This window comes from Spermophilus citellus (genome assembly GCF_964194105.1).
Source record: "Spermophilus citellus genome assembly, chromosome: 3".
Lineage (NCBI taxonomy): Eukaryota > Metazoa > Chordata > Mammalia > Rodentia > Sciuridae > Spermophilus > Spermophilus citellus.
The window spans coordinates 78,388,811-78,414,953 of record NC_138184.1 but is presented as its reverse complement, the minus strand read 5'-3'; the positions used below and the strand labels follow the sequence as shown (position 1 = coordinate 78,414,953).

At 45.3% G+C, this 26,143-nt stretch overlaps 1 protein-coding gene across 1 annotated transcript in view; it reads right to left on the bottom strand.

Annotated features, from left to right (window-relative positions):
- OASL (2'-5'-oligoadenylate synthetase like) overlaps positions 1 to 26,143 on the bottom strand; it is a 37,543-nt gene that overhangs the window by 8,855 nt on the left and 2,545 nt on the right. Inside the window, exons 2-9 of the mRNA XM_081283248.1 lie at positions 20,743 to 21,031; positions 19,759 to 19,934; positions 17,531 to 17,772; positions 16,920 to 17,061; positions 14,936 to 15,413; positions 7,275 to 7,492; positions 3,139 to 3,421; positions 1,195 to 1,370 (exon numbers count right to left, since the gene is read on the bottom strand). Of these exons, the coding sequence (XP_081139374.1) occupies positions 1,195 to 1,370; positions 3,139 to 3,421; positions 7,275 to 7,492; positions 14,936 to 15,413; positions 16,920 to 17,061; positions 17,531 to 17,772; positions 19,759 to 19,934; positions 20,743 to 21,031 (2,004 nt within the window). The remainder of the gene's footprint in view (positions 1 to 1,194; positions 1,371 to 3,138; positions 3,422 to 7,274; positions 7,493 to 14,935; positions 15,414 to 16,919; positions 17,062 to 17,530; positions 17,773 to 19,758; positions 19,935 to 20,742; positions 21,032 to 26,143) is intronic.

The window sequence follows — 26,143 nt, the reverse complement described above, 5'->3', positions numbered from 1 at the left end:
GAGGTAGATGGCACCCATTTATTCCCTAGGGGACAGTAGTCAGTGGGTTTTGATTGTTCTTTCTTTGTCTTGAGAATTCTGATATCTCTTGGGAGCCTCACACCTATTGTCTTACATGTTATTATGAATTTAAATCAATCAGTGTGTGTGTGTGTGTGTGTGTGTGGGGGGGGGGTTAAATACAATTCCCGGAAAAACAGTCCTGTGAGACTGTGTGCTGGCTGACTGGTGTACTTTCTGTCATGTTTATTTTTGTCTCATAATTAAAGTTGTAAAACCAAAGCTGCTGGTTCATTTTGTTTTTATAAGTGAAAATAAAAACATTTATATCACTTTTTTTTTTAATTAGAGTGGTCTCATTTGCTGTATAACTTATCTTTGGGCAATGTCTTTCTCCCCACTCCACTCCAGCGAACTTATGGAGTAAAATTGGGAATAAATTCATGGGCAACGATGAATATTGAAGGGAGGGAAAGGCAGGGAGAAGGGGAATTGCATGGATGGTGGAAGGATACCCTCATCATGTACAAAATACATGGAATGAAGATGTGAATTTGGTGTCAACATATCTTGTCTACAGAGATATGATAAATTGTGGTATAAAGGTGTATTAAGAATTGTAAGGCAAAAAATAATAAGAGAGCTCATGTAAAAATAAATAAATAAACAAATTAAAAAATAAATAAATAAATAGAATATAAATTTAAAAAATAAATATACATATACAAGCGCGCGCACACACACACACACACACACACACACAATGAACATTGACACCTAAAGGGACTGAGTCAGAATTTTACCAGACTTATTCCAAAAGCAGGTGACTTCATAGAAACAGACTGCTTAATGAAAGACAAATAAAACGAGAATGAACTAACTACAAGGCTAGTGTTCTATACACCGTTAGATTAAACTCAGTAATGACCATGACGCTGAGGAACTGGATCGTTGAGGGGGATGGATGTGGGTGGAATTCAAGGAGTCTTTCTTTCCTCTTGGAGTCCTTAGCTTGCTGGGATGGATGTGGGATCGAAGGGCATATAAACTTGACATTAGACAGTAACCACAGCATGTCCAGCACTTCATTACTGAAATACTATAGGCCACCTACTTTTCTCTTTCCTTCTCTTTCTTTTCCTCCCCTTCCTCCTCCACCTCTCCCTCCTCCACGCATCCTGGCAGCCCCCTTACCTGCTGGTACCAGTGTTTGACCAGCCGCAGGAGACTCTTCACTTTCGTTGGCCGATGTTTCACGAAGCTTCTCTGCAGCTCACTGAAGGAGGGGGAGAAATTTCCAGGGTATCCACAGGCCTTGATCAGATTCACGTAGACCTCAGGGGGTGGCTGAGAGTTGGGGACAGCAGGCCCTGAGGAGAGAGGAAGCAAAGTGAGGTTGACTTAAGAAGCCCCTGAGGGATAAATAGTCTCTGGAGGAGGGCCGACTCATTCATTGGGATGACCTTTCCAGGGAGACTTGAGACCTCATGTCCCTGGATACGAACAGTTTAGGGTTTGATTATCCTTCTTGTGAAATTCCTCCACTGGAGAGCCAGTGTCGGGCTTTCTATGCCTCAGTCCACTCCAGGACTATTATTGTCCTCCTTGGATGTCCCCAACACTGTCAGTTTTCCTTAACATCTGTTTTAGACCGCTTTCTAGTGATCCATTGGAATCTCTCAATATCAGAGAGGAGAACCAGTTCCCTGGCACCGTCTTTCTTGATAAGATCAGATCTGTCTCTCTGACATCTTCTTCAAAGGACCATTCCATGCAGACGCTAATAGGACAATTCATAGGAGCTGGCGCACGATATGGAACCTGCTGCGGTTTGGATCTTGAGTGTCTCCCAAAGTCCCATGGGCTCAAAGGTTTGGTTTCCAGCCTGTGGTGCTATTGAGAGGTGTGAGACCTTTAAGAGGTGGGGCCTAGCGGGAGGAAGTTAGGTCTTTGAGGGCATGCCCGTGAAGGGCTATAGGGATGCTGCTCTGTGTTTCCTTGCCAATATGGGCCAACAGGCCTCCTGACCTCATGCTGCCGCCCTGATGTACTGTGCCTCAAAGTCCAAAGCAACAGGGCCAGGTGACCACAGACTGGAACCTCTGAAACCATGAGCCAAAATAAAACTTTCCTCCTTTTGGGTGGCTTATCTCCTGTATTTTGTCACTGAGTGACACAGAATTTACATCAGCTGGTATATTTTATTCCAAGAATCTAGGACTCTCTGCCTGAGGATTAACCATAAACGACATCAACCTAATGCTCCAAGAAGCAACGCTTAGCAAGTGCCTTCTAAGAAGTTTGCAGATCAACACTCTAGTAGCCCTTCTGGGATAATGTTGAGATGGGCTTTATATTATTAATTTGAGTCCCGAAGAGGCATGAAGCCCAGTTGTTAGGAGTGATGACTTGCTCAATAATGTACCTTGTGTTGATTCCTCCCCTCCCCTGTCTTTTTTTAAAACCAGTGTTGAACCCAGAGATGCTTAACCACTGAGCCACATCCCCAGCCCTTTTTTAAAATTTTGAGACAGGGTTTCACTAAGTTGCTTAGGGCCTTGTTAAATGACGGAGGCTGGTTTGAATTTGCGATCCTCCTGCCTCAACCTCTGGAGCCACTGGGATTACAGGCTGGTGCCACCACGCTCAGCTCCCTTCCCTGTCTCAATGCCCTACTTCCTTCCCAGGGTTGGATCATCTTCCTCAGGCCCTTCCTGCAGGATCTGCTGCTAGGATGGTCCTAACAAATGACAGACCTCTGTACCCATAGTAAGTGCTACTTACTAAAACTCTTGGTTATTATTTTAGATCCTTTACTTCGTTAGGTCTCTGATCTTCCAGAATATCCTTTCTACAGGCTACCCAGGGCACCCCACTCTTCTCCTCTGAGCACTGACCACCATTTATCATCTGTTTATCTGTGTGATTCTTTGTTAAGCTTCTGTTTCCCAAGTTGGGCATCTTGACAGACAGAATGTGTTATGCTGGGCTCAGGGAGAAGCTCAGTCCCCAGCACAGGGCGTGGGAGCATAAATGAAGGACTGCAGGGTCTCCATGGGATCAGGAGTGACAGGTGAGGAAGTTGGGAGTCTCCCGGAGAGAGCCAGTGTGGAAGTCGTGGGCTTCCGCTCCCCTTACCCAGAGCTCTGTAGGCAGGCACGATGGTGATATTGATGGGTTCCGCGGTCTCCCTGGTCTGGATGGTGAAGTCGAGAGCACTGGGGACTCCTTGGGTTATTCTCAGGTCACTGAGCCCAAGGTCCAGCAGGTCCTGGCAACACCACAGTTTTCCCCAGATCAGTCTCAGGACAGCTTGGTGGTGCTTGGCCTCCTCCCGGAAGCTGTGGAAACAGCTCAGAAACACCACCAGCTCCACGTCTGCCTCGCTCCTGAGCACTGTGCCATTCCCAAAGGAGCCCACCTGCAGGAGACAGAGGCCTGTTACCCGGAGGCCCTGTGCCCTCTGCTGTGTTTTCCCAGTTTGTGCGTAACCACCCTGAGGGATGGGTGGGCAAGCTGAGGTGTCCAGAGGAAGGGTCGCTCACCCAGAGCCACTCAGTTTGCAGCCTGAGCCTAGGCTGCTTATCTATTCTGCACTGCACGGCTCCTGAGACCCAGTCTTGTCCCCCCCACCGTGGAGGAACGCCTACTCCCAGGGAACACAGGGTGAGCATCTCAAGTCCCCAAATCAGAAATCCAAAACACTCCAAAACCCAAGCCGTTCTGAGAGCTGACATGACATCACAAGCGGACATTCCACACCTGACTTCATGTGACAGGTCACAGTCAAAACAATTGTGCACTCAAAGGATTGTATAAAATTATGCTGGGCGTGGTGGCACAAGCCTGTCATCTCAGCAGCTCCGGAGGCTGAGGCAGGAGGATGGCGAGTTCAAAGCCAGCCTCAGTAAAAGTGAGGCCCTCAGCAGCTCAGTGAGACCCTGTCTCTAAATAAAATACAAAACAGAGCTGGGAAGGTGGCTCAGTGCTTGAATGCCCCTGAGTTCAACCCCTGGTAATTCCCCTCAAAAAATGATATTCAGGTTATGTGAGTAAGGTATTTATAAAACAGAAGTGAATTTCATGTGTAGAGTTGGGTTCCACTCCCAAGAAATCTCATGATGTACATGTAAATATTCCAGAATCAGAATATTCAGGACCCTGGAACACTTCTGGTCCCAGGCAGTTTTAGGAAGGGATTCTCAACCTGTAATAATGTCTGTTCTGTAGCATTTGAGGACTTGAGGGTGTGTATCTGAAGGAACTCAATGCATTAAAAAGCAGGGAGCAGGTTTGACTATTGAAGTAGAGCCGTGAGCTGTGGAATGGGGCAGTTTGACTTTGACCGTGACTCTTTTGCCCTGTCTCAGATGTGTGATCCGGGGCTGCTCTGAGCAATGAGGGAAGCTGAGCCATTGGATTACTAGGAGGATTAGATAAAATACTGTATGCCAAGGGCATGGCGTGCTGCAGGAAGTCAGCAATGTATTTCTCTTCCTGTTTGTGTACTTGACTTAGCTAATCCTTCTGCCCTCTGGGAATCCATTTCCCATCTGGAATAGAAGGAGACTGGATGATTTTTTTAAATTGTTTTGACCAGGGATTGAACCCAGGAGCACTTAACCACTGAGACACATCCCCTGCCCCTCTTTTATTTTTTTACATTTTATTTACACACAGGGTCTCGCTGAGTTATTTAGGGCCTCACTAAGTTGCTGAGGCTGGCTTTGAATCTGCAGTCCTCCTGCCTCAGCCTCCCGATCTACTGGGGTCACAGGTGTGTGCAGCACTGGACCTGGCCTCTGCCTAGATGATTTTGAGGGGGAGCTTTTAGATATTCTGAAATTCTAAACTTGCTCTCTGAGCCCCCTCACCTCTCTGGCTCCTCTCTTTCTCATCTCTGGAGGAAGAATGGGTGGGGAAGGCCAGACCCAGGGGGGGCTACATTTCCTTGCAGATGGAGTCACTGCACATGGATTATAATTCAGCTGTGACAAGCTGAGCAGGCCTTGTGTCTGGCACCACTGGAAGCACTTTATGTATATTACCCCTTTAATTCTCACACTCACCAATGAAGCTGGGAATTACTAAGAGAATTCCCCAATGTACAGATGAGAATACTTGAGGCTGGGGGTGTTGATCAACTCGCCATGCCTCCCCCAGTCAGCCAGGAAATCAGATGAGTTAGAACACCAGTAGCTGGCGGCTCTTCCTCCTCTTTCTCCCCGGCCACCTGAGTCTGTGAGTCACAACCTACTCCTAGGAGGAGGAGGAGACACCCGCCATCTTTCCCCCACTTTACTGGATTTCAGACTCAGCATTTCCACTCCATGTGAGAGGGTTGAAGTGGATACTGTGTGTGGGCGAAGGGCAACGCCCCTGGAGACCATGTCTACCCTAGCTTTTCTGCTTTTCCCAGTGGTAAGATCCAGGCCGAGAAGGAAGAACAATCTAGAACAGGCTTCGTGACTTGCTTCCATTGGAGCCAGTTAAACCCACTTCTTTCAAAGGCAAAGCATTGGCTCATGCAGAGGGCTCAGACTGCCAGGTTTTTAGAAGGTGGGAGGAAGGGAGAGTCTAGAGTCTAAATAAAATACATTCTTTCTCACTAGTCATTACTCTTTGGGAGTCTCTACCTTTTAGGGGTTTTAGGGTAGGATCGTGGTGTATAAGAAAAACTGAGGTTTGTGTAAATACCATTTCCTGCCATCAGAACTTAACCTGCTTGAAGCACTCCTCTCCCCAGACCTCATCCCATCCCTTCTTTCTCAGAGTTGTCTGGAGGGGGTGGGGTCTGCCCAAGTTCCCCAGGCCCAAAAGAAGGCCTGGGCCAGGGTTACAAATGTCCTTCTGTTTTTCAGCAACTACCCTGCACTGATCATCTAGCCTGCTTTTGTCCCATTTGCTTGGTGAAGGAGAGGGGAGGAGAATTATGTGCTCCAAATGTAGATGAGAGGAGATGGGATAGCTAAGGACATGCAGCAGCAGGACAAAAAGCCACAGCTCAAACCTAAGACTGTCTGATGTCAGAATTCATGGTTTTGCACTTGTAAATCAGTGTCCTCAGCCTCCTGGGCTGCCTCTAAAGGGAGAACTGGAGTCATAGACTAGGAGTCAGGAAGCCAAATTCTAGTCTTGCTTTTGCCACCAACTTGCTGTGTGACCTTGGGACGTCTTTTACCCTCTCTGTGTGTCCATAGTGTTTAATGAAGGTTTGGCTGGGACTGATTCTTCAGGGCCTTTAGAGCTCTGGCCCTTTTAAATTTTGATCCTAGCTGGTATAGGAGGTGACATGAATCACGAGAAAATGTGCTTGGGGAAAAATCCTGGTGAGGGGGCCCGATCCCTAGCTGTGGAGTCAAAATTCAAGTCCCAGCTTCAATACTAGCTGTGTGTCCTTGGGAAAGCCACCTCACTTCTCTGGATCTCTATTATAAAATCTTCTTATTCTCAAAAACTAAAGCTTGTAGAAAAACAGAAAGAAAACAAAAAGATATATCCAACCTGGCCAGTTCCACACACCCAAACTCCCTGCTACAGCAAGAAACTTTGTCCCTAAATACTTCAGCATTGTGTCCACAAAAAAAAAAAAAAAAAAAAAAAAAAAAAGAGAGAGAGAGAGAGAGAGAACATTGTCCCCCATAACCCAAAACTACCATTACACCTAACAAAATCAACACTGATTCCCTCATGTCATTTAATCTCCAGGCCATGTGAAAATGTCCCCAATTGTCCCCGAACCATATTTTACAGATCATTCACACCAGGATCCAAAGACCTCACATCTGGTTGTTATGCATCATAAGACCCTGAGCCTTCATTATACTCATCTGTAAAATGGGAAAATAACCATCTCTACTTCATAGGATGCAAGAATTAGAGATGACATGATATTAAGGGATTAGGCCCTCAGAACCCTAAATATTAACTATTGCATCTAACATTATTATTATTATTATTTGGTACTGGGGATTGAACCCCGGGGGCTCTTAGCCACTGAGTCACATCCCCAGCCCTTTTTTATATTTTTTAAATTTAGAGACAGCGTCTTGCTAACTTGCTGAGGCTGGCTTTGAACTCGCGACCCTCCTGTGTTGGCTCATTCTTAAGGCAGCGGTGTAGTGGGGCTATGGGCAGCTGGCTGGGGTGTCCTGAGACGTCAGCAGTGTGGGCCAGGAATTCTGAGGCCAGGGGTCCCTGGTATCCTCAGGTATGTGGGCTCTTGTGCTGGGCGTCCCCTGCGCTGGCCAGAGGACGGAGGGGCCCAGGCTCACCTTGACCACCTTCAGCACCCGCGCCTCCGGGTCCAGGCCGAGCTCTCCCTGGAAGGCCTCCTGCCTCAGGAACCGCTCCACCGTGTGCACGGCCTCCAGCACCTCCTCTTTCCATTCCCGGCTGGGCTGCAGCCACTGAGCCACGAAGGAGTCCAGCCTGGAGGCTGGGACACCGTATAGCTCCTGGGCAAGGGCCATCTCTGCCGAGGGTGACACTGCTGGGCAAATATATAGCCACCAGCCCACCCAGCTCCCGAACACACACCCTCTTTTTAAGGGGGCTCCTCCCCCGCTGACCTCAGACCCCTGAAGGATAAAGGATGGGGACAGAGAGGAATCCAGGGGTGAATGTGCTGCTTTTCTTGGAAGACCCCCTTGCCGCAGAAGGTGCAGTGTGCTGAGGAGACACTGGGCTGGGGCCCGCAGGTCTGGGGCCACCTTAACAGGGCTGGCATCCTGCCAACCTTCTTGCTATTGGTTTCGATTCTCAATTTCTAGAGTTTCCCTTTTATGACGTTTAGAAACTGAAATTGGCTTGAGTTTGACCTTATAGAAGCACCTCCCTGATAGATTAGGGTTGGATGGTTAAAAGGAAACAGAAACTTGGAAGGAGAAGAGCCTTGCTTGTGGTTGGTAAAGAAGGAGGCCTCAGGAATTAGTGGGGATGACTTTGAATTCCAGTGTGCCCTTCACCAGATTCGTAACCTCACTGACCCTCACTGTCTTTATTCATAAGGTAGGTTTAATGATAATACCTACCTTGCCGGGCACGGTGGCATGTGCCTGTAATCCCAGTGACTTGGGAGGCTAAGGCAGGAGGATTGCAAGTTGGAGGCCCAGCCTCAGCAACTTAATGAGGCCCTGCTAAACTAAATGAGTCCTGGTTCAAAATAAAAAGGGCTGGGGATGTGGCTCAGTGGTGAAGGGCCCCTGGCTTCAATTCCTGATACCAAAACCAAACCAAACCAAAACAACAACAATAATACCTACTTCATAAGGTTGTGCTAATGAAGCATGAGAATACTGATCAGAGGCAACACTCAACTCTCAACGGATGCAGCAGTTTTAGTTCATTCACGGAACATTTATTGAGTGACTGCTGGATGCCAGGCATTGTGCTAAGAAATCTCTGAAGTCCCCGCCCCACAGGGCTGGCTCCCAGAGCAGTGGGGTGGGTTCCTGGGGTCCAGTGCCATGTGTGCTCAGTCACAAAAAGGGCATGACAACTTGGCAGGGAGCCAGGCAGAATTTCCTTGGGGTCACAGGTGTTGGCAGACACCGGTTTGACCTGATTCATAAACACTAAGAATCAGGTCCAAAGGGCACAGCAGAGATAAAGGCGGAGCGGCCTGAAGAACCCGGATGTGTCAGGGACTTAGGCACTGGATGTGCCTTGGCTGGGGCTGAGGTGGGGAGAGGGGCTTGAGGGTGGAGGCCAGGAACGGTCCTGGAGTGCCACTCACTCATCTGCTCACTTAACAGGTGATTTCTGAACACCTACTATGTGCCAGGCAGGTGCTGGGGATGCAGAACAAAAAGTCCCTGCGTGCAGGGTGCCTGTGCTCTGGTGGTGGAGACAGACAACAAGCAGGACGAGTTGGTGAAACTATAGTGAATCAAAGGGGATGAAAGCCAAGCAAGAAAAGAAAGGGTTGTTTTAATCTGCTCGTTTGCTACAGTGACTAAAAGACCTGCAAGAACAATGAGAGGAAGAAAAGTTTATTTTAGGGCTCAGGATTTCAGAGGTCTCAGTCCCTAGACAGCTGGTTCCACTCCTTGGGGCTTGAGGACATCATGGTGGAAGAGTTGGTGGAGGGAAGCAGCTCACATGGTGATCAGAAAGGAGAGAGAGAGGAGAGAGAGAGAGAGAGAGAGAGAGAGATCGATCTCCACTTGCCAGATACAAACTATAGACCCCACAGGCCCCTGCCCAGGGACCGACCTCCTTCAACCACACCGACCTGCAGTTAAGGCTCTCCCAACCCAGGCATTTCTCCTCCAAGCCTCTTGCATTGAATCCCATGTGAGCTTTTGGGGGACACCCCACATCCAAACCATCACAGGTGTTCAGTCCTCTATGAAGTGGTCAGGGAAGGCTTATGGAAAGGAGCTATTTGAACAAGACAGTGAAATGAAGAGCGAACCATAGGTATATGGTTTGTTCCCTGCAGAACAAAGAGCAAGTGCAAAGACCCTGTGGTGGTAATGTGCTGGGTGGGTTTAAAGAACATCATTGTGCCTGGAATGGAGCTCAAGGGAGGAGTTGAACGAGGATTAGGGCTGAGTAGTAAAGGGCAGGGAGGCAAATGGTTTTGGATTTTTTTTTTTTTTTTTTGATACCAGGAATTGAACCCAAGGGTGCTTGACAACTGAGCCATGTCCCCAGCCCTTTAAGTTTTTATTTTGATATAGGGTTTCACTAAGTCACTTAGGGCCTCTTAAATTGCCGAGGCTGGCCTCAAACTTGTGATCCTCCTGCTTCAGCCTCCCAAGTTGCTGGGATTACAGGCAGGTGCCGCTGCCCCTGGCATGGTATTGGATATTGAAGGCTACCATTAAGACTTCGTTTTTCTTCTGAATGAAATGGGGAGCCATTGGAGAGTTTTGAACAGAGGGAAGGACATGATCTGATTTTCATTTCAACGGGGGCCATCCCACTGGCTGTGAAGGGAGAATTAGATTAAAAGCAGGGATTGAGAGGGGAGGTGAGAAGGGAATCAGAGGGGAGTCAGAGGGTTAGTGCTACTGTACAGGCAGGACATATGGTGGCTTGGATCAGAGTGGTGGCAGAGAAGGTAGGGAGAGTAGTGTGATTTAAACAGAGAAAAAACTGGAATATATCCATATACCATCAATTAGCTCTCACAATTATCAGCCTATGGAATCTTTTGATGATACACCATCCACATCTTTCCTTCGGTATTGTTTGGAATGGAATCCCAGGTTCCTCATTTTGTTGGATCTATTTTGAGTCTAAGGCTAGGTCTTGTGGATGGATAGAGAGTAATCAATAGTGAGGGGAAGATCAGAGTTAAGATGTGTTCTAAGTCTGTGGGCTTTAGCAATCAGAAGGATGGAATTGTTCTTTTTTTTTTTTTTTTTTTTTTTTGTACTGAGGAGTGAACCCAGGGGAGCTTAACCATTGAGCCCCGTCCCCAGCCCTATTTTGTATTTTACTTAGAGACAGGGTCTCACTGAGTTGCTTAGGGCCTCTCTGTGGCTGAGGCTGGCTTTGAACTCGAGATCCTCCTGCCTCAGCCTCCCCAGCCACTGGGATGACAGGAGTGCACCCCCATGTCTGGCTCTGGAATTGCTCTTAATTTAGAGGGAAAATGTGGGGCAAGGGTGATGTGCGGGCGTGACGATCAAGAGCTGTTTGGAACTGATCTGAGGTGCCCACTAGAGATCCAGGTGGAGACGTGGATGAGAGTTGGATGAAGGAGTCTTGATTTGAGGTCTGGACTTGAGATACAAATTCGGGAGTCACCAGCAAAGAGGTATTTAAAGCCACGAGACTGGAGGAGAGAAGGAGTGTAGAGTAAGGAGGGAAAGGAACCAAGCACTGAGCCCCTAAGCCTTCAATATCATGCAGAAGTTGAGAGTTGCAGAGCTAGCAGAGAAGAATGAGAAAGAGTGGTGTGGAAGCTAAATGATGACTCTGTTTTAAAAAAGAAGAAGTGAACCACTGGGTCAGCCCAGGTGAACGGGCTCTGAGTCTATCCTGGGGACAGTGGCAGATGACAAGAGTGACTCGTGACAAAGTTAGAATCTGGAAAAATTGGTCTGGCTGCTTCTGTGGTGAGGATGGATTTTAGGGGCAAGAGCAGATGCAGAAAGGTGGGTCCAGACCCTGTCCTGTGGTCCAGGTGAGAGGCACTGGTGGCCCGGATTAGGCTGGAAGCAATGGAGCTCAAGAGAGAGGCTTGGATCCTAGCTCTCTTTTGAAGGAATGATGGACAAGAGGAAAGGGGTGTGTGTGTGTGTGTGTGTGTGTGTGTGTGTGTGTGTGTGTGTGTTTTGATATCAGGGATTGAACCCAGGGGTGCTTAACCACTGAGCCACATCCCCAGACCTTTTTTATGTTTTAGAGACAGGATCTCGCTAAATTGTTTAGGGGGGTCTCACTAAATTGCTGAGGTTGGCTTTGGATTCAAGATCCTCCTGTCTCAGCCTCCTAAACCGCTGGGATTACAGGCGTGTGCTACTCAGCCCGGTTAGGTGTGTGCAGTTTTATGGGAGATGTGGAAGCAGAATCCAGGTTAGAATGAGTTTAGGAGAAGTGGGGTGAAGGGGGGGTGGAAACCAGAAGTGCAGCTAATCCTTTCAAGAAGTTCGTCAAGCATGACAGTATTTCAATGTAAGCTTTCAAACTGGCTAACCCCAAATGGAAAGCATCATGTTTTTTAAAATGTAATACATTCCACAAAGTCTTCATGCTTCTACTGTTTGATCATACCATATTAGAATAATATTTTAATATGATTTGTAATAATAAAATAATTTGATTTAAATTTAAGTAAAATTTAAATTGAATTATTTTAAAGTAACATTAAAATAATGTAAAGAGTAGTAGCAATTTCACAAACTTAAGTCAACAACAAAATTATACTCTGTGGGATGAGGATATAGCTCAGTTGGTAGAGTGCTTGTCTTGCAAACACCAAGCCCTGGGTTCAATCCCTAGCACTCCCCCGCCCCACTAAGATCCCAACATTTTCATATGTTTATGGTGACAGAGGATGAACTCTGGGCTGGGATTGTGGCTCAGCGGTAGAGCACTTGCCTAGCACGGGCGGGACCCGGGTTCGATCCTCAGTACCACATAGAAATAAAGGCATTGTGTTGTGTCGATCTACACCTAAAAGATAAATATTAAAAAAAAGATGAACTTCAAGGCAATGAAAAGTCATTCACATAAGAACCATTTAGACCTTACATATTAATTTTTTGTTCACCTTCAACAAATCTCTGAGGGTTGAACAGCTGTCAATCATTTGATCACTAATATACTGGATGCCATTTGAAAAAAATATATAATCAGGATGACCTGAGTTTATTCACATGGTCACTAAGAGGGAAAGTCCCAATTAAATTATTTAGTTATCCTAATTTGTTATACATGATGGCAGAATGCAAGTCATTTCATATCACACATATAGAGCACAATTTTTCAAGTCACTGATTGTACACAGAGTATTTTCACACTATTCTTGTCTTCATACATGTACTTAGGGTAATGATGTCTGACTCATTCCACCAGCATCCTGCCCCCCTGCCCCCTCCTTTCCCCTCCCTCCTATCTTTTAAATAATGCCTATTTCTCATGCTAGAAGGTAGAACAAAATCCCTTCTCCCGATTCAGTATGGCAGATCAAACTTCTCATATGGCATTGACACCACAGTCTCCAGGTAGACATATAACAGCTTGAATCAGCTCTCTCCACATAATGTTCATGTGGGCTTCTGTTTCCTATCAAACGGGAGCAGTGGTTAACAATCTAAGCTTCTTGTAATCATGAACTAAATGCCAAGCGCTCTGTGCTAATAATCCCAGAAAATACTCTGATTGGCTTAGCCCAGGTAATGGGCTGAGTCTCTCCTGGGCCAGAGGATCACCCCTAGTCCCGTCAGTTGGGCAGAGGATGAAACATTTGAAATGAAAAGATGAAAGGAACCCAAGTCTGGAACTTAGGTCAGTGTCCACTGGCGGAACCCAGAGAAGGTGGGAGAGGAAGCTCTTCCTTGAGATGGTGCACGAGAGGTTGTCATGGTACCCAAACTTCCCCGGAAGTTGCCCCCCGGACATCATTTCCTATCCTCTAAGCCTTGAGATCCTCATGTGTAAAATGAGGAAGCGTTTTTATTTCTACTCGTTCCTCCACTTCCAGGGCAGCTGTGAGGATAAGAATCAAATGACATTGTGCCTTTGTATTAATTTTGCTGACCTGCTGAAACAGATCTTAGTCAAAGTTATTTTTTCTCCCCTGTTCTTCCTGGGGACTGAACCCAGAGGAGCTTTGCCACTGAGCCACATCCTCAGCCGTTTTCATTTTTTTTTTTTTTTCTTTGAGACAGGGTCTCACTAAGTTGCTGAGGCTGGCCTCAAACTTGTGGTCCTCCTGCCTCAGCCTCCCAACTCACAAGGAACTGTGTCCCCATGCCTCGCTTTAGTCAAAGGTCTTGGGACAGAAAAGATACCGATTCTGATGTATTCAATGGTGGCTGCTTACCCGACTGAGATGTTGAAGAAACATAGGGGGAACTTGATAGAAAAAAAAAAATGTCAGGACTGACATTCCCCATCTTCTCTTCCTAGGGCTGGGGAAGGGCCTTTGATCCTGTCCCTGGCTGTGTGTGGTTCCATTCTCTGGGCTGTTGACTCTCTTTACTAAAATATGGGCTTGGGTGGAGTTCTGCTCTTCTGTTTAACCACAGCAGGAGCTCACTGGACCTGGGTGCACTCTCCAGGGCTCCGAATCTGGTTGGTGAAGGAGAGCAATGGGTGGCTTCTATCCTGATCACCTCTGGCCCAGTTAGGGTTAGACAGAGAGGAAAGCACCATTTACTATGAGCATGGAGACCAGATCCACCACTCTAGCATTGTTTTTTTTTTTTTCCCAAAAAATATAAGACATGGGCTCCGGGGTACCCCAAACAATGTGGGCTCCAAGATGGCATTGGGACAAGACCCTCATAAAGACAATGGTGAAGGATTCAAACCCATACTTGGGCTCATTCCTTTATTCAGAAAGCATGGGCCAAATGTTTGCACTGGGGAGGGGCCATTCTAGGCCACGGGGCACAGGAATAAAGCACAGTTTGTCAGGTTTCACTAGTAGAGGGCGACAGATGAAGGAACACAGGGAGGGTGCCCAGGTACTTCCACAGAAGTCTGATCTGGGTGAGGAGGGGCGGTAAGGGCAAGAGACGCCTTGGCCAGCTGTATGGGGCAGGTGTCAGGGGTTCCCAAACTGCAACACGCATCTTGGAAGGCTTGTGAGATGCGGCCCGCTGAGTGTCACCACCTGAGAATCTGACTCAGGTGAACTTGGGAGTGTTGCTGTGAGTTTTCCTGTCTTGTGAGTTCCCGAGTGCGGCTGGTTCTGCTGGTCTGAGGTCCACAGGTTGAGATTCATTCAATGACTTAGAAGTGTGAGCAATAAAAGAGGGGAGAGACCCTGGGGATGTGGTGAAGTGGTAGCGCGCTTGCCTGGCATGCTCGGGGGCACTGGGTTCCATCCTCAGCACCACATACAAACAAAATAAAGATATTGTGTCCACCAAAAATAAAAATAAATAAATAAATAAAAGAGGGGAGTCATGGGAGAGGGGAGAGTTGGCTCAAAGTGATGACATTTAGTGTTCTGGAATTGCAAGTGTTTGGGAACATTTGGTTTGTTTTGAGTGGTGAAGGCAAATTGAGGGGTAGAGCAAGGGGTAAAAGTCAAGGACCCCGAATGCACAAGCAAAGGAACTTGAACTGCATTCTGTAGGTAATGGGGAGACACCGGAGGCATTTAAACAGGAGAGGGCTATGCACATATTCATATTTAGGCTTCAGAAAGTGCAGAGTGGGTAGAAAGGGCTGGGATGGAGGGAAGGGACCCCAGGAGTCTACAGGGTGAGCAGCCTGACCCTGGGCAGTCCTAGGGACCTTCAGCTTCTCTTAATGAGTGTGATGGTGTCACAGTCTTCTATGTCCAAGTCTTCAAGCCTGCGGCGGTTCCACAGGGTCCGACCCTGGGCCTTCAGTATCTGGTCCTTTACTAAAGGCCCTCCAGCGTCCTCGATTTTCTCTTTCAAGTCATGGATGGTGTCATCAGGGTAGATGGCATAGGGTGTGCTCTGGCCATTAGCATCCTTCACAAAGACCTGGATCTCGGGAGGGGTGGTCTCCAGCACGCGGACATTCACCTTAGAGAAGATCCCATAATCGGCCAGAGTCTGTTGGCTGCTGAGCAGTTGCCTCTCTCCCCCGGGCTCCTGGAAGGAGAGACGATACTGACTCTGGGGGCTACTTGCCCTATTTGTCCTCTTGATCTCTGCTTTCATCTTCCAGATGGGACTGTACGGGTTCACAGAGAGCGTCAAAGGCTTCTGGCCGGTCTGTTTCACAGTCACCTGGACATCTCTTGCTCTCTGAAAGAGAAGGAGCAACATAAGAAAGTTCTTGGGTGGACATGGCCATCTTGGCCTCCAAAGCTCCCTTCTAGCTACTGATGATGTAATTTACCAAGATACTTTCAGAAGTTCAAGGAGGTGCTCTTAATAACTATGGGGGACAACAGGACTCAGACTGTTCCAAGTGAAGGAAACTATTTGGTCCTTCTAGGCTAACAGATCCATTGGGACAAACTCTTGTCTTTTAACTCACCCAAACTCGAGGAACAACTGGTCTCAAAATCACACTCCTGCTACGTGGACTATTCAAAGTCTTCACCTGTCGCCTGGTGACAATGTTTAGTATCTCCATGAGCACATCTAAGTGCTGATGTGAGGTTAAGTGATTTAACGTCGAGCTCTGGGAGACATATTCAAGGGTATTCACTGTGATGGCAAAAGCCTGAAACCATCTTCAAAATCTGCCCCATGGTGCGGGTTACACAAATTAAGACTTTCATTCATTGAACTAGGATGTAGCTGCTGAAAAAAATTCATTGGTTCTGGGCTGGTTTTATGTTCGTACTCATTTAGGGCAGTCCTGGTGTAGATCACTTGACCTGGCACAATGAATTTCATGCTCAGAAGTGTCCTGATTGTTTTTTTTTTTTTTTTTTTGTATGGTTAGGCCTATTGGGTATATATGGGTGGATGGGGGAATGGTCTGTAAGATAATTTAATTTAGTAATGGAATAACCCATTGAATAACAATTCAAGTAAAGTCAAAATGCATCCGGACACAGGTGTGTGCTCGGGGGTCTGTGGTATGTCCATGGCAGTGGATGAAGTGATGGAAGAGTGGGCATTGGGAGGTGGTGTTTCATGAGACAGGGTATTGAGGTGCACGGGAAACCTACTTTAATTCTATCTCCTTTCCAACAGTTTCCTTTGATTTTGTCTCTCAGGACCCGGGGTCCACTGGACATTCCCAGCCAATGGTGTGCGGCTGGGTGATGGCTTCTCTGCGGTGGCTTAGTTATCTGCCTTGCTTCTGGTGCTGTGGGGTTGCTTTTGAGGCCAGACTCAGAATTTCCACGCAGGATACGAAGAGTGGGAATAGTGGCCAGATTTCTCTCCGAGTAGCTGGTTGGGAAAATTGGCCTTCTAGGGGAGCTCATCTTCAGAGTCCTGGTCTCTGAACATGGATTCCTACTTAGTGTTAGACACCTGTGTGGGACCAGCTGTGACGACACAGCGGTTGTCCTCAGGGGAGTCCCTGTGATCCTTGCTTAATTTTTGGGGAATTATTAAGTCTCTTGTATTAATAGCAAGAATCCAGGCAGGGCCGATATTTTCCTGCCATTTTACAGGGGAATGAAACGAAGCCCAGACATTCACAGTACAAAGAGAAGAATCCTAGAGCTGGTGGGTTGGGATGTCCACATGGGAGAGGTCGCCTGTCCCAAGAAGCCGTGGGTCCTGTGGCAAGAGTTGGGGAGTCTGTGTGGAGACAACCTGAGTCCTGACTTGGAATGGAAGTCCTACCTGGACATGCCAGCCGTGGCCGGGGAATTCTGTCCTGCAGCAGGCCTGTCTCAGGCAGTAAACAGCCTCTCTGGCCATCAGGTCCCATCCTCTCCCCCTTCCCAGGTTGTTGGTGGGGTCAGCCGGGTCTAGGATAACGGGCCTGGGGGACAATAGGAAAGCAGAGCTCTGTCACACTTAGACTGCAGCCTGATGCACTCATGTCCACGGGGTTGTGCGTGCTTTGGTGTAGGAAGAACTATCTCTAAGATGAAAGTCTTGGTTTAGGATGACATTTGTAACCCAAGCTGGCCCAATCGGAGTGAATCTCTTGAGATTTTGCTTGGAAGGTTTCCTCTTGTACCAGAAGGTATATGTCTAAAGGAGAAGCCTAGAACTGATGTAACCATAAAGGAATGAACCTGATTTTAATGGTAAAGCCCTGGGAGGGGCAGAGCTGAATAAGTCATAGAAAGGGACTCGGATGACATAGCAAGCACCTAGATCATGCCATACCTGAAGCTTCTTTTACGTTTGGGCTTTCCAGTTGCAAAAGTCCTTTTATTTTAAGAACTGTTCCAGTTGGCTTTTCTATTCCTTGAAGCGGAAAGTCAGAAAATCAACACACTCACCTGCACTCCTTCAACTTTTGTTTGATAAAGTTTCTGACAGTCTCATTTTGGAAATCATAGTACTTGGTCCAGTAAATGCAGATATATTTGTAATCTCTGAGGAGTTTCATGACAGCCACAAGCCCTTCGTCCATGTTGAAGTTCTCACTTTCGTCTGTACCCCTTTCCCAGGCATAAATGGTCAGTAGCTCCAATGCATATTTTGAAGGCACTGCTTCTCCTCGGTATTTATCTTTCACGTACTGGAGAAGGTGTGTTGGTTGGGGTGGGGGGAGGAGAGAGGAAAGAGAGAAGGCAGGGGAGAGGGAGAGAGGGAGATTTATTATATAAGATGAGTGATGCTCTGAGAATTTTCAGGTCTGTTGCCTTATGTGGCATAAAGCATTACAGGTGAACCTAGATGGACTGATCCTAGGGCCATCAAGATTTCAATAAAAGAGGGAGTTAGGGTCACTTACGGACCTTCAGGGCCTCTGAAGTCCATTTTATTCATTTGGAATGGACGGAGCAATACACTATATTGAATATAGGAAATAATTGGAGAAAACTAAATCACACAGACAACAGAAAACAAAATCAGAACAAACTGAAAGGCGAAGGGGAAAGAATAATGTGAAATGATCAATTCCTCCAAAATGAAGTTAGACATTCATTGAAAATTTCAATTAGAATCTCAGGGTTGCCTGAAGATTCATATTAGAAGCATACATGCCTGGGAAAAGCCAGTTAATTATGAAAAAAAAGCTTGATTATTTGTCATCTTGGATATGTCACATAAAGCAGTGGTAACAAAAGCAGTATGCTTTGGGCACAGTAATGAACAAGAGTCAAGTTCAACAGAACAGATGGCCTACAATTTACAAAGAGATCTTACAGTTGATAAGGAAACAACAACAAAAAAATCAATGGAAAAATACACTAATGACACTACTAGGTAATTCCCCCAATGTCAAGTTCAATGGCAAATGCATTTGAGGACGGACTCAAAAGAAAATGATAATATAATTCGACTCGTGATTGTTAACACAAGTTGTAGTCAGACACTCCTATGCCCAACTCTTCACTCCATGTTAGTTTCGAGTCTGTTTTCTTATCTCCAAAAATGAGGATAATGAATAATATGTGGGAGCTGCTTCCAGTCCTGGTGCACCAGGCTCTGACCGATCCCTGCCTTCCTTGTGGCTGGGGCAGTGACCCACTCAGATAGCAAGGCCAGTCTTCTGAGCAGGCAGACCCCTGGAGTTGAGCTACACTTACCCGTTCCTTTGTAATCCTACCCCTTTGCCCTGTTTGGGAAAGAATGTTCCATGGAAGCACCCTTTGTGTGTTCCCTTCTCTTGCTCTGCCCTTGGGTGTAGCCTTCCTAGATGTCAGTCACCTGCTGACAGCAGACATCACAAAGCTAGACCCAACCCCCTAAAACCTGAGCCCTTGCCTCATTTAAATGGCTTCTCCCCAATAAAAGGGTTCAGCATGTGCGCTTTCTCTCTCTTTCTCTCTCTTTCCCTGGGCCTCTAAGATCAGAGGAGCCGTCACAGGACCCAAACCAAAAAGGTATTTGTCTGTCTCTGTGTGGTCATTTCGTGCAGCCCAGTTCACCTGGAGTGACCCTGAGCGTTTAGTCATGGAATACACTTTAAATGAGAAAAACTTGCAGCATTGATAGCGTAGATCATGAAACATTACTAATGACAAGTGGCATTATTATATTGTCATCGTTTTTATCACTATCTGAAGTGCCTGAAGTTGGTTCAAAATCATGATTGTACTCATCAGGAAGCAAGTGATAGGTGTCATTCAAATTAGGAGGTCCTGGGATGGACACTGAGAACATGGTAATGCCAAACACCATCATCAACAATACGGTGACCCACAGGGCTTCGGTTACACTCTTTCACTTACACTCTTTAACCCGCCTCATATCCTTAGACAGGTTGTTTCTTTTTTTTTTTTTTTTCTTCTTTAAGAAATTTTGGGCTGGGCGCAGTGGTGCACACCTGTCATCCCCGTGGCTCAGGAGGCTGAGGCAGGAGGATCTCAAGTTCAAAGCCAGCCTCAGCAATGGCGAGGCACTAAGCAACTCAGGGAGACCCTGTGTCTAAATAAAATACAAAATAGGGCTGGGGATGGGGCTCAGTGGTCGAGGGCCCCTGAGTTTTGATCTCTTATGTGTCAACCTTCCTCTCCCCTTGTCCCACCCCTCCCAGTCCAATGCCGGCTCTTCTCACCTTCAGGTACCAGAACTTTACCAGCCTCAGGAGGTTCTTCAGTTTAAAAGGGCGGCTTTTCACAAAGTGTCTCTGCAACTGGGTGAAGCTTGGCGAGAACTCCCCGGGGTAGCCACAGGCATTTATTAAACTTTCATAGATTTCTGGCTCTGGTTTAAAGTCTGGACTAAAGGATCCTGAGGAGAAAAGCACCAAGTCAGGAAAACCTACCTTTAAGATAAGGAAGATGGGGAGAGGATGACCCGGCAGAGCAAAGGCGTAAATTATGTCACCCAAGGCTCACCTATGGTGCTACTTCCCCCCTCTTATGCCTCAGTAAGCAGAGGCTAGATGGTGTGGTAGCTCACCTCCAAGTCACATAGATTTTTAAATGATTCACATTGGCCAAAGATTGACCGTGTCTCAGGCACTGGGTCAGGCTCATGGGATCCTCAGAACAGCTCACTGAAGTAGTTGATTTGGGTGGAACCATAGGAAACTGCCCCTTTTTGCAGGTCAAACATAGTCAAATAGTGTCAGTTTCCTATGGCTCCACTTAAATTTGATATCATCTCATTTAATAGGTTGGCGTGTTCAGTCTTGGAGCTTTTAAATGATTTGCCCAAGGTCACACGAGTAATAAGTTTGGGAGTCAAAATTTTGTATCAAATGCACTGATTTAAAGATGATTCCAATTTAGTTCTGTGCAACTCCAAGTGCCTTGAATTACTCGCTTGACCTGGTGTTTCCCAGACAGGTGGGAGAGGAATCTTCTTCTAGGGTTGGGTAGGAATTTTATCATTTAGGAGAAATTCTCTTTCCCCAGGCAATATTGGGACAGGACAGCACATGCATTTATAGAAGGACTGAAATCTTCAGGATACGTATAGCTCCAGTGTCCGAAAAAGAACAATTCCATTGGTTTCTACTTCCCCACACCTCTCTCAAGACCAGGGAAAGGGGCCCTGACGAGTTTCTCTGGCCCCGATCCATCGCCATCTTTACCCAGAGCATCAAAAGCTGGGAGCACGTCCATCCGAAAGACATCAGTGCTCTTCCTGCACTGGATCTGTAAGGTCAGGGAACGAGGGATCCTGCTTCCCTCCCTGTGATGGATCACCGTGATGCTGTAGGCCAGGCTTCTGCTACAGCAATCCAATTTCTCCTCAATGAAGTCAATCATGTATTTTCGGAGCAGTGACTGGCTTTGGAAGCTTACAAAGCAGCTCAGGAACAGAATCATATCCAGGTCAGATTTGTGGTTCAGAGTTGTCCCTTTTCCTGAGGAGCCACCCTATGGAGGACAAATGCTGAGCTTTACTTTTTCTGCTGAGACTTGTTAACTTTGAGGCTGAGAGTGAAGCCGGAGACACTCATGTTAGGAAGTCTACAGAGACCTCCAGAGGAGCCCTTGGCCTCCTCCCCGTGTTGCAGGGTGAGCATCTCAGTCCAAAACTCAGAAATCTGAGATGCTCTAAAATCCCAAATTTTTAGTCTTGACATTGTACTACCCCCCCCCTCCCCAAAGTGTAAAATTACCTTTAGGGAGCACATCTACTGAAGTTAGCTAGGCATGGTAGTGTATGCCTGTAATTCCAGCTGCTCAGGAGGCTGAGGCAGGAGGATCTGAAATTTGAGGCCAGCCTTGTGGCAACTTAGCGAGACCTCAAAATCAAATCTAACAAAGCAGTGGGATATATAGCTCAGTGATAGAGTGCTTTCCTAGCATGTGCCAAGCCCTGGGTTCAATTCCCTGTTAAAAAAATTAATTACGGGGCTGGGGTTGTGGCTCAGCGGTAGAGCACTCGCCTAGCACGTGCGAGGTCCTGGGTTTGATCCTCAGCACCACATAAAAATAATAAAAAAAAAATATTGTGTCCAACTACAACTAAAAATAAATATTTAAAAAAATTAATTAATTTCAGACTAAGTGTATAAAGTATATAAGAAACATATATGAATTTCATCTGTAGACTTAGGTCCTATCCCCAACATATCTCCTTATATATATGCAAATATTCTAAAATCTAGAAAAAAAAACATAAAAAAATCCAAAATACTTCTGTTCCCAAGAATTTTCAATATTTAGAGGACATTCAACTTGTACTACATCTTTTCACTGATTGAGAAAAATTAAATACCTCATGAACATTTTAAAGACATAAATGAAATGTAAAATTCCAGCCCCCTAATGACCTTTAACTCCCTTCTCCAGAGGTAACCACAGTTACCAGTATTTTATGTGATGTTCCAAATAACTACCCAGGAGCTGGGGATGTAGCTCAGTGGTAGAGCACTTGCCTGGCATGCACGAGGCATGAGGCACTGGGTTCCATCCCCAGCATCAGGGGGGAAAAAAAAAGACCTGCCCTGTCTAACGCGGCAGCCAAAAGCCACATGTGTGTGTTTAAATTTTAATTAATTAAAATGAATTAAAACTCAGTTCTTCAGTTACATTAGCTTTATTTCAAGTGCTCTATAGCTGCCCAAGATAGTGGCTATTAGATTTGATAACACACATACATTGTATTCTCATTATAGAAAGTTCTACAGGACAGCTCTGGCTTGATAAACATATTTTTGTGTTTATATTTTGATTATATGCATATTTTGTATTATAGATGTATGTGTATATGTACAATACTTGGTAGGCTTTATTTTGAAATAATTAGATTTATAGGGACCCATAAAGACAGGAGAGAGGGGTTGGAGTCTTCCCAATGGTTGTGTCTTATCTAAATAGAGTAGAATAGCAAGACCAGGAAATTGATGTGGATATGACGTATTTAGTTCGGTGACATTTTGTCATGTGTGTAGATTCCTGTGACCATTGCTGGATCGAGATAGAGAATTATTCCTTCAGTATAAATATCTTCCTCATGCAGCTTCTTTATAATCAAATATGCTTCCCTCCCCTTCACCATCCCTCAACCCTGTAAAACACTAATCTGTTTTCCATTTATATAATCTTGAATGTTTTATACAGTTGTGTTGGTGCAGTGGTGCACACCTGCAATCTCAGGGACGCCAGAGGCTGAGACAGGGGGATGGCAACTCCCAGGCCAGCCTCAGCAACTGAGTGAGACCCTGTCTTAAAATAAAAAATAAAAAGGGCCAGGGATGTAGCTCAGTGGCAGAGTACCCTTGCGTTCAATCCCAGTATTGGGGGAAATAAAAAAAAAAAAAAAAGAATGCTGTATACAGTTGTCCCTTAGTCTCTCAGGGGACTGGTTTCAGCACCCCCTCAGCAATCCAAATCCAAGGATGTTCAAGTCTCTTAATAAAACGGTGTAGTATTTGCATATACCCTATGTAATTCTCCAGTACACTTGAAATCAGCTCTAGTTTACTTATAATCCCTAATATAAGTGCTATGTAAATAGTTGTTATACTGTATCTTTTATTATTTTGTTGCTGTATTGTTTTACTGAATTATTTTTATTATTATATTGTTATTATTTAATCCCTCCTCCAATATATTTAGACCTTTGCATCTGAAAGTTCCACATGTGCAGATTCAACCAACCTTAAGTCAAAAACATTGGAAAAAAATATATATGTACTTGTAGATGGATAGAATACTTTACTTATTTATTTAATTAATTTTTTTTTTGAGAGAGAGAGAGAGAGAGAGAGAGAGAGAGAATCTTTTTTGTAGATGGACACAACACAATGCCTTTATTTTTATGTGGTGCTGAGAATCGAACCCGGGTCCCGCCCATGCTAAGCAAGCACTCTACCGCTGAGCCACAATCCCAGCCCCCTTTATTTATTTTTTATGTGGTGCTGAGGATCGACCCCAGCACCTCCCATGTGTCAGGCAAGTGCTCTACCACTAAGCCACCGTCCCAGCCCTTTTGGCCTACTTTTATAAGCTATTTGTTCACTCTTTACTGGCAGGGCGAAGTTCTCTGCACAGTAAAGAGTGAACTGATAGCTTATAAAAGTATATGCCTGACTTCTAACTCCTTTGCACAAGTGAGTTCTGTTGAATTTATCCTGTCTAATGTTTTTCTTTCAACAATACATATGAAAGGAAACATTTTCTAGTTATTTACAAATGTTTGAAATGTGCTTATAGTATACTAAGATGAGAATAGTGCTTGCATTTATATGACTTTTGAAGTCATTCATTTTGTAAAATAAGTTTTTGTATTTTCCTATTTTTTGTTACTGTTTTACTTGTGTAATTAAAAAATCATGGAGCAATTTTGAATTAGATACTTATGTGTCCTTGATTTATACATTTCTTTTCTTTTTTTGGTACTGGGGATTGAACCCAGAGGTGCTTGACCACTGAGCAACACCCCCAATTTCCCCTTTTCTTTTTAATATATATTTTTTAGTTGTTTATAGACCTTTATTTTTTATTTACATGTGGTGCTGAGAATTGAACCCAGTGCCAGGCAAGTGCCCTAGCGCCCCCATGCCCTTTTTAGTATTTTATTTAGAGACAGGGTCTCACTGAGTTGCTTAGGGCCTTGCTAAGCTGCTGAGGCTGGCTTTGAATTTACAATCCTCCTGCCTCAGCCTCCTGAGCTGCTGGGATTATAGGTGTGGGCAACTGTGTCCAGCAATTTAGATATTTCTTGATCTGAGGACACAGAATAGTAAAAAAAAGAACAGAAGGATAAGACAGAGGTGGTGATTAAATACAGCAAGAGATGTCCTTGTAAAACTTACGGTCCTAGAAGACTCTCCAGGCCACTAATGGCAGGAAATCAAATGGAATTAGCACATTTGACACTAGAAATATACCACTCTCACCCCAATATGAATGGATGATACCAGGAAAAATAGATGCAACTAATAAAATTTCCTGCTGAAAAAGGTCAACGAAGGAAGAGAGAAAACAAATGCTGAATCATGTGCAAATATCCCCTTTCCTCTTAACATAGGATATAAATGTAATTTAAAAATATGTCCTTGTTGTCATTGCTTGTTTATCAATGTTTATTCAGATAAGATCTTCAGTGTCAGTTGTATTTTATTCTAGGCATTTTCTATGCTGCTCAAAATAGGTGATGCTAATTATTTTAAGGGTGTTTTGATTTTTGGAAAGAGATTGTTGAGAAAGGAAGAGGAAAGATAAAATATTTTTTTTCTTATACAGAGGAATAATCTTCACTTGATGCATATACCTGTACAAGTGGGAAAAGGAACTTCAAGATATGGATATTTGGGGTAACATAAATGTATATTTCCCATTGAAACAGCACATTTGAACCTGTACAAGAGCTTTATTTAGAACGTATATCAAACCACCTTAAGACCCATCCTTAAGAGACTCTTGGCATTTCATTTCTGGTGTTGGTGGGGATTTCCTTTTTTTTTTTTTTTTTTTTTTTGCAGATCCTGGAAACAAAGATGGGCATATACAGCTCTGGGGCTGAGGTCCCCTACACTGAGGTCAGAGTAGGGAGTCCTCAGAGTCCACAAATGCAAAGCTGTATCTTTTAAAGCAACCCCAGGAGCTTGGATTTGTGTTTTGAAGGGCAGGTTGCTGATAACTGTCCTGAATCTTGGGTTTCAGCTCTTTTTTTAAAGATTCTTCAAAGCTGCCTGTTCTTCCTCCCCAGTGCTACCTTGTCCAGTCACTCCTTTCCCAGGGAAAGCCAATTTACTTCCGTTAACGGGAGATGTCTTTCATTCTAGCAAAATGAACAAAATCTGGACTTAGGGTTCAAATGTCGCGAGAAAACAGACTGGCTGAGAAGCAGCTAGCAACACTGAGAGAGGACGAGAACTCCAAACTTTATTTTACACCCGCAGGCCCAGAGGAGGAAAAAAAAAAAAAAACTTCCAATGCTGAGCCCTGACCCACATTTTCTCACAATATTTAGAGGTTATTTGATATCATCTTAGACCCAGCCTATCACTGGGGCTTTTTCTTCTTCTTCTTCTTTTTTAATTCCTAATCTAGGTGGCCGAAGGTCTTGTGCAGAGTCTCAGAAACCCATAAGAAGAAAGGGTTCTTCTCACAGGCGTCTGCTACATTTCAAGAGGGAGTAGGCAGATCCTTAGGACAGTTATTTACAATCCAAAAGGTAGGGACCTGTGGTTAATTGGGCTTCCTGGAAAAAGGCTGAGAGAGGGGAGCAGAACTGACCCCTTCCCCAGGCGTTGGTTTCTTACCATAAGGTTTTTGTAATTTCATTTCATTACCAGGTCTGGTTTTGCCATCACACATAAACACTTTTATTTTAATTTAATTTTATTTTTTTAGTTGTAGATGGACACAATACCTTTATTTAGTTTTTTTATGTGGTGCTGGGGATGGATCCCAGTGCCTCACACTGTAAGGATGGCCTTAGGCCTGAGCCTAAGCAACTCCATTTTAAAACTCCAGTTTGAAACCTGCAGTCTCACCAGGCACCCCTACGGAACCCTCCAGTTTGGCCCTCAG